Source organism: Tamandua tetradactyla, chromosome 1 (assembly GCF_023851605.1).
Source record: "Tamandua tetradactyla isolate mTamTet1 chromosome 1, mTamTet1.pri, whole genome shotgun sequence".
NCBI classification, from domain to species: Eukaryota; Metazoa; Chordata; class Mammalia; order Pilosa; family Myrmecophagidae; genus Tamandua; species Tamandua tetradactyla.
Genome location: NC_135327.1, coordinates 5800293 through 5814361, shown reverse-complemented (window position 1 = coordinate 5814361; position 14069 = coordinate 5800293). Strand labels below are relative to the sequence as shown.

The 14069-nt window shown below is 40.2% G+C and overlaps 1 protein-coding gene across 1 annotated transcript in view; it reads right to left on the bottom strand.

Moving 5' to 3' along the window:
* The window catches only part of ZNF334 (zinc finger protein 334), a 31672-nt gene extending 25996 nt beyond the window's left edge, over window positions 1–5676 (bottom strand). The window contains exons 1-3 of the mRNA XM_077156552.1: window positions 5625–5676; window positions 5315–5512; window positions 3918–3976 (exon numbers count right to left, since the gene is read on the bottom strand). Coding sequence (XP_077012667.1) covers window positions 3918–3976; window positions 5315–5512; window positions 5625–5676 — 309 coding nt within the window. The remainder of the gene's footprint in view (window positions 1–3917; window positions 3977–5314; window positions 5513–5624) is intronic.
* Window positions 5677–14069: the final 8393 nt, after the last annotated feature.

The window sequence follows — 14069 nt, the reverse complement described above, 5'->3', positions numbered from 1 at the left end:
TTTCATTTTATTTTTCTGTTGTCTTTTTATTTCTTTCTCTGAATTGATGCAAATGTTCTAAGAAATGATCATGATGATGAATATGCAACTATGTGATGATATTGTGAATTACTGATTATATATGTAGAATGGAATGAGCATATATTCAGAATGTCTGTGTTTCTTTTTTGTAATTTTTTTAATTAATAAAAAATTTAAAAAAAAGAAAAGAAATTATGGGAAATGAGGATTATGTCAGTGGTAGCTGAAGCCATTAGAGAAGAGAACTTGCTCACAAAGAACAAGGCAACTGAACAGACAGAGCCTGAGGGACAGGAGAGAAGGGTGAGTAGGTCACGGAGACCAAGATGATATCCTCGGAGGCAGAACAGAACCAGGAGTTAGCAACTGTGGCTGCAGCAGCTGGGACAGTCCCAGTCCACAGCACTGCTCAATAAGCAGCTGTGGAACAAACGAAGCATCTCACAGACGACTGGTGGTGACAATCTCAAGAACAAGAGACACTTCTAACTCAATATAATGGACTGGGCATGTGTATTTACCTCCTCTGCCTCCAAAAATACAACTGGGAGAAACCGGAAAGCCACAATACATTGATCACAGCAGAGGACACAAGGAAGGGTGCCAGCAGCATAGGAGAAATTTTGAGAAATTTTGGAAGATGGAGTAGGAAGCAGACATTAGAAGCACAGTTCTTGCTCTTTAGTAAAAGTACAGAATGTGCAAAAGTCTTAGACTTTTCTTCAGAGCTGAGCAAGACCTCCCAGCTCAAAATCAGCTGGGGGACTGGAGAAGTGCAAGCAGAAGAATGGGCAGGGTTAATGCTCAAGGGAATTGCTCCCCACAAAAAAAACCCTGTGGATCGTCTCCAGGAATCTGGGTGAGCTTTGAGATTAAGGCAAGAAGCAGGGTACTGCAGTTAGTCCTTAAAAGATATGAGCACAGTTTGGAGACATAGATGAATGTGCGCTGCCATCAGTAGGGCACTGCCCTCTTTGGCACTTCAAGGGGGTCTCCTTGAGCTGACCTCTTGACTTCGCTCTGCTCAGCCAGAAGAGAAGCCAGCCTGGACACGTCTCCCAGCAATTCAGCTAAAAGGCTCGAGAGTCTTTCCATTCAAGGGAGATGCTTGCTTGGAAGCAGACCTCTGTACTGCCACTATCTATACTGACCATATGACTTTACTTTTATATGGAAAACCCAAAATGGCCAGACACTGGGGGAGAAGCAACAGTCTGAAAAATAAGCATCAAGAAGAAGAGGCCTGAAGATGGCTAAACTAATTTAATGTAAATGAAAAACAATGGTCTAAAGAGAAGCACCATGATGAATAGATTGAAGGCTGTGAGAACAAATTTAAGGTTAGATATTGAAGGGCATAATTAAAAAAAATGCAAACTGGTGTTCCCAAATTGAGGTAAGGGAATCTTCCTTAAAATGAGAATAGCCTGCTATGAAAAAAGAAAAAGGACACAAATATTAAATATTTTGCTGCTGACTTGTGAAACAAAAAACAAAACATTCAAGAGGAGTGTGTTAGTTAGATTCAGTTGTTAACTTGGCCAGGTGAACATACCTAGTTTTGTTGCGCGGACATGAGCCAATGGTACGTGAACCTCATCTGTTGCTCATTACATCTGCAGTCAGCTAGGAAGCGTGTCTGCTGCAATGAGTGATGTTTGACTTAATTGGCTGGTGCTTAAATGAGAGACTCAACGTAGCACAGCCTAAGCAGCTCGGCATTCCTCATCTCAGCACTTGCAGCTCAGCCCAGGCCTTTGGAGATGCAGAAAGGAATCACCCCGGGCAAGGTTGCTGGAACACAGAGGACTGGAGAGAAGGCCAGCAGAGACCATCCTGTGCCTTCCCACGTAAGAAAGAACTTCAGTGGAAAGTTAGCTGCCTTTCCTCTGAAGAACCAACAAAAATAAATCCCCTTTTATTAAAAACCAATCTGTCTCTGGTGTGTTGCATTCTGGCAGCTAGCAAACTAGAACAAGGGGTCCTGAAAACAAATGACAAATGGGTAACAGAAGTGAGCAAATCTTTGCTCCCCTGGAGGAAATGGAGATGATGGGAAAAAAAGTAAAGAATATAGATGGCAGATCGAGAGGAGGCATTAACATTCTAACAGGATTTCTAGACAGTATTAATGCAGGGGAGTGAGGGATGGAAATAATCACAAAAATAACCCAAAACGCCCTTGAGCATAAGAGTTTTCACCTCAGAAGAATTGTATCCAATTACCAAGCAGGAATGTTGATAAAAGAACAAATAACCAGGTACAGGCTGGTGTAATATCTGAAATCTAAGCACAAGGAAAAACTTACAAGGAAAATAAAACCAGATTTCCTACGAAGGAAGGAGAATCAACTGCCATATGCTTCTCCTTGGACTCTCCAAATGCCAGGAGATACTAGAAATTATCTTGTCCCAACACTCTGAGAAAAAGGATTTAGAAGCAGAATCCTATAACTAACCAATTATTCCAGTAAAAGGATAGGGAAGAGGCATTTTCAGATATCCAAAGGTTTAGAAAGCATACTGACCGCACACCCATTCTTTAAAATAATCTGTTAAAACTTGGCAGAATCCAAGAAAGAAGAACACATGACTTACAGAAATGGTGGTGAAGCAAGAACTACCACTAGAGGGGGCTGGCTAACTCAACAGGAAACAGTTTTTTATTTTAAAGTTGTTTATAAAGGTATGTAAGCAAGTACATACAGTCTCTGACAAAGCTACGTATTTTTGGTACCAAGCCTGAGAAGTTCTGACACTTTGGAAAAGGAGCTGCAAAGCTGAAGCAAGCACAGCAGTTCATCAACAGGCCGGCTGGAATGATAAAACAAGCCATAAAAGACCAAGCCATCTGTTCCTCTGCCTTAGCTATGATGGTCAGCCCTAACGGTCAGGAGGTGAAACTTAAGTCCCTTTCTGCCTAAGTAGGATTGCCAGATTTTGTAGACAGAAATATAGAACACTCAGTTAAATGTGAACTTAATGTAAACAACAGTTAATTTTTAATATGCATATATCCCATGCGCCATATGTTTTGTTTTATGTGTCCTGTGTTTTATCTGGCAGCTCCATGCCTAAGAGACATCACATTCCAAGTTCTTGGGCAGGCTGGAACACAAGCAGGCAAAAACTTACTCCCAAGAGTGGGTGGAAAGCTTACAGGGAACTCACACTCAGTGCGTTATCCCTCTGGCTAGCCATCCAATGACATTTCAACTATTCTGGCTAAAAGCTCTTGGAAAAGTTACTTACATTTTTATGGCCCTCAGGATCATCAACTGTAAAAACGGTGTAATAAAAGTACCTACCTCATAAAGCTGTTGTCAGAATGATAAGAACCAATCCAGGTGAGGAATTTAACAGTGTCTGCAGCATAATAAACAGCCCTAAACTGTATGCAGCATTACAGCTGACCAACCATTGCAATTTTGTCACCCTATCTTCAAGCCTAGGACAGCAACTATACCCAGAAAATGTATATTCAAATTTAAGTAATTACTGTTAAAGTAGATGGAAAGTCTAATGAGATTGTTAATAAAGGATTCCAAAATAGTACTTTTTATGTAAAATGAAAAAAAGAAAAGTATTTGGACGATTTCCACAAAACCTGAGCTGAATAAAGAGGGTATCTTGTCTAGGTGATACTTATAAATTTAAAAATTCTAGATGTTGATAGAAAAAATGTCTACAGATGTGTTAAACAAATCAAGGGTAAAGTAAAAGAGAGCGCAGACATTCAAAACACTGGAAGAGGGACAAAAGTAAAACAATAAAGCCAAAAGAGGTCAGTAAAGGAAAAAAAGGATAAAACAATTAACAAGAAAGCACGGTTACCAAAAATGCCAAGTAACTCTTAAATTTCATTGAAAAGGCTGAGCAACAAATGGACAACTCACTTGGGATGTATTCATTTTCTTCTGCTTCTGGAAAAGTTCAGAGAACTGTGAACACAAGGCTGGAAGAGAAGAGCAAAGAGATTAAGGAAATACAGTTGACCCTGGAGGAACGCGTAAGTACTTCCCAGGTCCACACACGGCTCACAATCGGCCACGCCTGGAGTCATCTCCGGAGCCCTCGGAGGGGTGGAAAGAGGGCAGCAGGGCCTCCAACCCTGGTGTCACCATGGAACTAACAGAGGCAGACTTTTCCTTGGGGGAAGTCAATATTTTTTCTTACAGGTTTCTTAACGACTTACATCCAACTTTGATTTTGTTGAGCAGACAGATGCAAAATACCACAAAGCCCAAAGAACAATGACAGGGTTAAACAAATTATGGTGTGGCACAGGGTGAGCTGCCATGCCATGAGTCCATTATTCAACATGTTACACACTAAACTTTTTGATATCTGGGATTTACTTAAAAATAATCCAGTAGAGGAATTTAGGGAGGGAAAAAGTGTGTGTGTGTGTGGGGGGGTATAAATGAAATACAATTGTCCATATGTTACTCAATTCTGAGGCTGAGTGATAAGTACCCTGGAGTCATTAAATTTTCTTTACTTTGTGTATTTGAATAGTTCCATAATAAAAAGTTTTAAAAAATGATGCACAAAGACCTGATAGAAATCTGCTCATTTACTTTTCTACTTACATTCTTAAATCCTTGATGTTAAAGAATCAATGAGGGGAAAAAAAGAATCCATGGGAACCTGTGAGAAGAGGCAGTCAGGCGAAGACCTGTCCTAAGTGCTTTAGAGATGCTATCTCATTCAATTCTCGGAACAACCCTGCGGGAAGCTTTAGGAATGACTTCGTTTTACAGGTGAGGAAACTGAGTCTTAGAGAGTAATCATTTGAACCATGGAGAGTCAGTGCCAACCCTAGAATCTGATCTTGCTTCTGATCTCAGGCTCTTAAATCAGTCTGCTTTAGTGCAGATCCCGGACCTTCCCTTAGTCTGAAAATGTTATAAAAATTCATCCTCGCCTCCGCGTGGATTCGACACGCTCGTGAATGAATGCCTGGCCAGGACACATGCAAATTTGGGGCGTTTCTGGAAACAGGTCTTCAGCATTCGGGTGGCTCTTCCTGGAGCGTTTTAGCCCGACCCAGAGGCCGGTGCCCTCGCCCCTCGCCCCCTCATCCTCTCATCCTCTCCGTGGACCTTGCAGATCCCGAGGGAAGTTCCGCTGGGCCCTGGCTTCTCCTCCCGGGTCAGGGCAGGACCCACTCGGAAACAAGTGCCACAGGGTCGCGGACCGCGTGGAAGTCGCGCAAGTGTTTGCTTCCAACACGCGTGGGCCGCAATCGCGCCCCAGCCCGGCCAAGCACGCGGGTCACCCACGCTCTCACCTGGGGCGCGCGCCCTCGGGGCGGACCCGGGCCCTGCGCGCCGCCGAGCCGCAGCGTCCACGCGCACCTGCGGCGCAGAGCCCGGGCGCGGCGGGAGGAACAATGGGAGGCGCGCACATGCGCAGAAGGAGGGCGGAGGCCCGGGACCCGCGCGGTCACAGGCGGACTCCGTTTCCCAGAAGTCTCCGCGGCCCCTGCCTTAGGGAATGGCGGCGGCCTCTGCCTGCAGGGCTGGGCGGCATCTGCGGGCGAAAAGCTCTCTGTTTACTGCACTGGTTCCTTCGTCAAGCCCCAGGGTTGGGGATTTGACCCGCTTCCACCTGCAGCCGGTGTCTGTTTAGTTGCAAGAAGGAAAGCTGCATGTCAGCTGCACAGATGAAAACAGATACATATTTTATCAAAGCACTAGAAAATAAGCCCAACAATACAGTAAACGATTAGTCACTTTTCTTTCAGGAATGCAAGCAACACCGCCCCAAACTGGCTTTTCAGAACTTTCTAAAGTAATACCCTAAAACTATCGAGAAAACAGCAAATACACATAAATCAAAGCAAGAAAACAGATAGCGCCCATAATCTCCCCGTCAGTGCTGGTGAGACTTCTATAGAAACAGAATTCTAAAGGCTCAATGTGTTATTTTTGTCTTTTCATTTAACAGCACGTGGTTAGTAAGTTTCTTGCCTTTTTTTTTTATTAATTAAAAAAAATTAACAAAACATTTAGAAATCATTCCATTCTACATGTACAATCAGTAATTCTTAATACCATCACATAGTTGCATATTCATCATTTCTTAGTACATTTGCATCGATTTAGAAAAAGAAATAAAAAGACAACAGAATAAGAATTAAAACGATAATAGAGAGAAAAAAAACCTATACCTCACATGCAGCTTCATTCAATGTTTTAACATAATTGCATTACAATTAGGTAGTATTGTGCTGTCCATTTCTGAGTTTTTGTATTCAGTCCTGTTGCACAGTCTGTATCCCTTCAGCTCCAATTACCTCTTCTCTCTCTTTTTTTTTTTAATTACCGGAAAAAATGAAATTAACCCACCATTTAGAAATCATACCATTCTACATATGCAATCAGTAATTCTTAACATCATCACATAGATGCATGATCATCGTTTCTTAGTACATTTGCATCGGTTTAGAAGAACTAGCAACACAACAGAAAAAGATATAGAATGTTAATATAGAGAAAAAAATAAAAGTAATAATAGTAAAAACAAAACAAAACAAAACAAAAACCTATAGCTCAGATGCAGCTTCATTCAGTGTTTTAACATGATTACTTTACAATTAGGTATTATTGTGCTGTCCATTTTTGAGTTTTTGTATCTAGTCCTGTTGCACAGTCTGTATCCCTTCAGTTCCAATTGCCCATCATCTTACCCTGTTTCTACCTCCTGCTGGACTCTGTTACCAATGACATATTCCAAATTTATTCTCGAAGGTCCGTTCACATCAGTGGGACCATACAGTATTTGTCCTTTAGTTTTTGGCTAGACTCACTCAGCATAATGTTCTCTAGGTCCATCCATGTTATTACATGCTTCATAAGTTTATCCTGTCTTAAAGCTGCATAATATTCCATCGTATGTATATACCACAGTTTGTTTAGCCACTCTTCTGTTGATGGAGATTTTGGCTGTTTCCATCTCTTTGCAATTGTAAATAATGCTGCTATAAACATTGGTGTGCAAATGTCCGTTTGTGTCTTTGCCCTTAAGTCCTTTGAGTAGATTCCCAGCAATGGTATTGCTGGGTCGTATGGCAATTCTATATTCAGCTTTTTGAGGAACCGCCAAACTGCCTTCCACAGTGGTTGCACCATTTGACATTCCCACCAACAGTGGATAAGTGTGCCTCTTTCTCCACATCCTCTCCAGCACTTGTCATTTTCTGTTTTGTTGATAATGGCCATTCTGGTGGGTGTGAGATGATATCTCATTGTGGTTTTGATTTGCATTTCTCTAATGGCCAGGGACATTGAGCATCTCTTCATGTGCCTTTTGGCCATTTGTATTTCCTCTTCTGGTAGGTGTCTGTTCAAGTCTTTTCCCCATTTTGTAATTGGGTTGGCTGTCTTTTTGTTGTTGAGTTGAACAATCTCTTTATAAATTCTGGATACTAGACCTTTATCTGATATGTCGTTTCCAAATATTGTCTCCCATTGTGTAGGCTGTCTTTCTACTTTCTTGATGAAGTTCTTTGATGCACAAAAGTGTTTAATTTTGAGGAGCTCCCATTTATTTATTTCCTTCTTCAGTGCTCTTGCTTTAGGTTTAAGGTCCATAAAACCACCTCCAATTGTAAGATTCATAAGATATCTCCCTACATTTTCCTCTAACTGTTTTATGGTCTTAGACCTAATGTTTAGATCTTTGATCCATTTTGAGTTAACTTTTGTATAGGGTGTGAGAGATGGGTCTTCTTTCATTCTTTTGCATATGGATATCCAGTTCTCTAGGCACCATTTATTGAAGAGACTGTTCTGTCCCAGGTGAGTTGGCTTGACTGCCTTATCAAAGATCAAATGTCCATAGATGAGAGGGTCTATATCTGAGCACTCTATTCGATTCCATTGGTCGATATATCTATCTTTATGCCAATACCATGCTGTTTTGACCACTGTGGCTTCATAATATGCCTTAAAGTCTGGCAGCGCGAGACCTCCAGCTTCGTTTTTTTTCCTCAAGATGTTTTTAGCAATTCGGGGCACCCTGCCCTTCCAGATAAATTTGCTTATTGGTTTTTCTATTTCTGAAAAATAAGTTGTTGGGATTTTGATTGGTATTGCATTGAATCTGTAAATCAATTTAGGTAGGATTGACATCTTAACTATATTTAGTCTTCCAATCCATGAACACGGTATGCCCTTCCATCTATTTAGGTCTTCTGTGATTTCTTTGAACAGTTTTTTGTAGTTTTCTTTATATAGGTTTTTTGTCTCTTTAGTTAAATTTATTCCTAGGTATTTTATTCTTTTAGTTGCAATTGTAAATGGGATTTGTTTCTTGATTTCCCCCTCAGCTTGTTCATTGCTAGTGTATAGAAATGCTACAGATTTTTGAATGTTGAGCTTGTAACCTGCTACTTTGCTGTACTCATTTATTAGCTGTAGTAGTTTTGTTGTGGATTTTTCCAGGTTTTCGACATATAGTATCATCTCGTCTGCAAACAGTGATAGTTTTACTTCTTCCTTTCATATTTTGATGCCTTGTATTTCTTTTTCTTGTCTAATTGCTCTGGCTAGAACCTCCGACACAATGTTGAATAATAGTGGTGATAGTGGACATCCTTGTCTTGTTCCTGATCTTAGGGGGAAAGTTTTCAATTTTTCCCCATTGAGGATGATATTAGCTGTGGGTTTTTCATATATTCCCTCTATCATTTTAAGGAAGTTCCCTTGTATGCCTATCCTTTGAAGTGTTTTCAACAGGAAAGGATGTTGAATCTTGTCAAATGCCTTCTCTGCATCAATTGAGATGATCATGTGATTTTTCTGCTTTGATTTGTTGATATGGTGTATTACATTAATTGATTTTCTTATGTTGAACCATTCTTGCATACCTGGGATGAATCCTACTTGGTCATGATGTATAATTCTTTTATTGTGTTGTGGATATGATTTGCTAGAATTTTATTGAGGATTTTTGCATCTATATTCATTAGAGAGATTGGTCTGTAGTTTTCTTTTTTTGTAATATCTTTGCCTGGTTTTGGTATGAGGGTGATGTTGGCTTCATAGAATGAATTAGGTAGTTTTCCCTCCACTTTGATTTTTTTGAAGAGTTTGAGGAGAGTTGGTACTAATTCTTTCTGGAATGTTTGATAGAATTCACATGTGAAGCCGTCTGGTCCTGGACTTTTCTTTTTAGGAAGCTTTTGAATGACTGATTCAATTTCTTTACTTGTGATTGGTTTGTTGAGGTCATCTATGTCTTCTTGAGTCAAAGTTGGTTGTTCATGTCTTTCCAGGAACCCGTCCATTTCCTCTAAATTGTTGTATTTATTAGCGTAAAGTTGTTCATAGTATCCTGTTATTACCTCCTTTATTTCTGTGAGGTCAGTAGTTATGTCTCCTCTTCCATTTCTGACCCTATTTATTTGCATCCTCTCTCTTCTTCTTTTTGTCAATCTTGCTAAGGGCCCATCAATCTTATTGATTTTCTCATAGAACCAACTTCTGGCCTTATTGATTTTCTCTATTGTTTTCATGTTTTCAATTTCATTTATTTATGCTCTAATCTTTGTTATTTCTTTCCTTTTGCTTGCTTTGGGATTAGTTTGCTGTTCTTTCTCCAGTTCTTCCAAATGGATAGATAATTCCTGAATTTTTGCCTTTTCTTCTTTTCTGATATAGGCATTTAGGGCAATAAATTTCCCTCTTAGCACTGCCTTTGCTGCGTCCCATAAGTTTTGATATGTTGTGTTTTCATTTTCATTCGCCTCGAGGTATTTGCTAATTTCTCTAGCAATTTCTTCTTTGACCCACTCATTGTTTAGGAGTGTATTGTTGAGCCTCCATGTATTTGTGAATTTTCTGGCACTCCGCCTATTATTGATTCCCAACTTCATTCCTTTATGATCCGAGAAAGTTTTGTGTATGATTTCAATCTTTTTAAATTTGTTAAGACTTGCTTTGTGACCCAGCATATGGTCTATCTTTGAGAATGATCCATGAGCACTTGAGAAAAAGGTGTATCCTGCTGTTGTGGGATGTAATGTCCTATAAATGTCTGTTAAGTCTAGCTCATTTATAGTAATATTCAGAGTCTCTATTTCTTTATTGATCCTCTGTCTAGATGTTCTGTCCATTGATGAGAGTGGTGAATTGAAGTCTCCAACTGTTATGGTATATGAGTCTATTTCCCTTTTCAGTGTTTGCAGTGTATTCCTCACGTATTTTGGGGCATTCTGGTTCGGTGCATAAATATTTATGATTGTTATGTCTTCTTGTTTAATTGTTCCTTTTATTAGTAGATAGTGTCCTTCTTTGTCTCTTTTAACTGCTTTAAATTTGAAGTCTAATTTGTTGGATATTAGTGTAGCCACTCTTGCTCTTTTCTGGTTGTTATTTGCATGAAATATCTTTTCCCAACCTATGTTTCACTTTCAACCTATGTTTATCTTTGGGTCTAAGATGTGTTTCCTGTAGACAGCATATAGAAGGATCCTGCTTTTTAATCCATTCTGCCAATCTATGTCTTTTGATTGGGGAATACAGTCCATTGACATTTAATTTTATTACTGTTTGGATAATATTTTCCTCTAACATTTTGCTTTTTGTATTATATATATCATATCTGATTTTCCTTCTTTCTACACTCTTCTCCATACCTCTCTCTTCTGTCTTTTTGTATCTGACTCTAGTGCTTCGTTTAGTATTTCTTGCAGAGCTGGTCTCTTGGTCACAAATTCTCTCAGTGACTTTTTGTCTGAGAATGTTTTAATTTCTCCCTCATTTTTGAAGGACAATTTTGCTGGATATAGGAGTCTTGGTTGGCAGTTTTTCTCTTTTAGTAATTTAAATATATCATCCCACTGTCTTCTAGCTTCCATGGTTTCTGCTGAGAAATCTACACATAGTCTTATTGGGTTTCCCTTGTATGTGATGGATTGTTTTTCTCTTGCTGCTTTCAAGATCCTCTCTTTCTCTTTGACCTCTGAAATTCTGAATAGTAAGTGTCTTGGAGAACGCCTATTTGGGTCTATTCTCTTTGGGGTGTGCTGCACTTCTTGGATCTGTAATTTTAGGTCTTTCATAAGAGTTGGGAAATTTTCAGTGATAATTTCTTCCATTAGTTTTTCTCCTCCTTTTCCCTTCTCTTCTCCTTCTGGGACCCCCACAACACGTATATTTGTGCGGTTCATATTGTCCTTGAGTTCCCTGATACCCTGTTCAAATTTTTCCATTCTTTTCCCGATAGTTTCTGTTTCTTTTTGGAATTCAGATGTTCCATCCTCCAAATCACTAATTCTATCTTCTGTCTCTTTAAATCTATCATTGTAGGTATCCATTGTTTTTTCCATCTTTTCTACTTTATCCTTCACTTCCATAAGTTCTGCGATTTGTTTTTTCAGTTTTTCTATTTCTTCTTTATGTTCAGCCCATGTCCTCTTCATGTCCTCCCTCAATTTATCGATTTCATTTTTGAAGAGGTTTTCCATTTCTGTTCGTATATTCAGCATTAGTTGTCTCAACTCTTGTATCTCATTTGAACTATTGGTTTGTTCCTTTGACTGGGCCATATTCTCAAGCTTCTGAGCATGGACAGTTATCTTCTGCTGCTGGCGTCTGGGCATTTAGTCAGATTTCCCTGGGTGTCGGACCCAACAAGGTTGTAAGATTTTTCTGTGAAATCTCTGGGTTCTGTTTTTCTTATCCTGCCCAGTAGGTGGCACACGTTTGTCTGCAGGTCCCACCAGTAAAAGGTGCTGTGGGTCCTTTAACTTTGGAAAACTCTCGCCGTCCGGGAGGTTCGCTAGCCGAAGCGGCTTGGAAGAGTGCCAACCGGCCTGGAGTCCAAACGCGGGGAGGGTCGCTGGCCGCCGCAGCCCGGAAAAGCGCCCGTCCAAATTTCCTAGTTGGCCCGGTGGTAGGAGGGCGCCAGCCGCAGCGCCCGCCCGGGAGAGTGCACGTTCCCGGGGAGTCACGGGTTTGGAAGGGGGCCCCCCCCGTCGCCGTTCTCTGCGGCCTGGGGATTTCCAATCCAATTCTCTCAGTTGGTCCGGGGGGCCGCGCGTGGTGTGGGCGCCAGCCGCCGCGGTTTAAGGGGACCGCCTGTCCAATTCTCCCAGCCGGCCCGGGAAGGGGGAAGGGAGTGACTCCGGCCGCTTGCTGCCCCGCCCGGTGAAGTCCGCGCCCCTCGGCGATCTCACCAGAGAGCGTTCTCTCAGCCAGCCAGCCGTTCCAGGATGGGGTATGCTGTCTTTTTTATCTCTGTCGTGGCTTTGGGAGCTGTTCTGTATCGTTTCTACTCTGCTAGTAGCTGTTCTGGAGGAGAAATTAAGATCCGCGCGTCTTACTAAGCCGCCATCTTCTCCGGAAGTCGCCTTTTTTTTTTTTTAACGTTTTATTTTGAAAAATTTCAAACTTACAGAAAAGTCCAGGAATGATCCATTCTCAGTGAGCAACTCTAACCCTCTCACTTAGATTCACCGATTGTTAATATTTCACATTTTCCCTTACTCTTCCCCTCTCTTCTTCCTCCTCCTCCTCCTTTTATTCTTCGTCTCTCCTTCCATCTCTCTTCCTCCCTACCATGTGAGGGGAAGTTGAAGACATCATGGACTGGCGCGCCTAAAACTTTATACCTTCTAAGAACAAGGGCATTTTGCTACACAGCTAGCCACAGCATTATCAAATTCAAGAAATTTAACAGTGATAAAATATTCTCTACTATGTAGAACATATTCGAGCTTCCCCGTCGCCTCAATAAAATCCTTTATGACACTATTTTTTCTGATCCACGATCCAATTTGAGGGTGGTTCATTCCACCCAGTTACCACGCTCTTCAGTCCGCTTCAGTCTAGAACCGTTCCTCAGCCTCTCTCCGTCTTTCATGACATTGGTATTTTTGAGAAGGACGGACCAGTTGTTTTGAAGAATGCATTTTTTGTGTGTGGGTTAGTCTGTTTATTTCCTAATGATTAAACTCCGGTTATACATTTTTGCCAGGAATACCATATAAATGACGTTTTATCTTTCTGATTAAATCACACCAGAAGGCACATGCTGCCACTTCGTCCCGTTTTTGGTGAGAACTTTGATCCTATGCTTAAGATGACGTGTAGGCCAATATACTTTTATAATATTAATTATAAGATGGGGGAAAAGTTGCATTTACAGTAGCATTCACTATCTAAGACGAAATGAACAAGAATGGAGCAGAACTTGTACAAAAGAAACTATGAAACTTTACCATGCTAGGGAAGTAGAGACATATGCCACTTTCTCCTAGGTGGGGAGACTCAATATTCTTTGACAAAATACCAGTCAAAACCCCAGCAAGTTGTGTGTGTGTTTCTTTATTTTCTTTGTTTTATTTATTTGTTTTGTATTTGACAGAACGCATCTAAATTTCATCTGGATGGGAGAACAAAAATCTCTAGGATAATAGACAAAACTTATTTTTTTTTAATCAGAGTATTTCCAAGAAGACATGAATGCGTTATAATATTAATATAATATTCAAAAGTTTGCCACTGACTCCGCAGAGGAAGAGGTACAGATCCAATAGTTCATGAGAATTTAGAGTATGAAAAAATGTGTCATTTTCAAGACCGGGTGGAGAAGAGGAAGACGATATCTCTAGTGTTTACATGTTATAAAAATAAATTTTACAGACTCTTGATTTAACATTTTAACAGTAACCACTAAGTGTCTATAGAAAATATAATAGAATTAAAAATTTTTAATCTCTGGGTAGGGAAGCAAGGCCATTATGGAAATGATTATCTAATTTTACTCTAGAAACATTAAAAACCTTACTTTCAGGGAAAAAAATAAAGTAAAAACAGTTGGAAAATTTATTTGCTGGGTATATGAGAGAAATAGTTAATTGACTTCATTTAATCATCTCTCATACATTAATAAGATCACACTATTATAAAATTATTTATGAATATGAAGGAGCATTACATAAAAGGAAAATGCAAATGAAGAATAAATATGTGAAAATCACCTGTGCTGGTTTGAATCTGTGGTGGACCCCCGAAAAGTCATGTCCTTTAATCCTC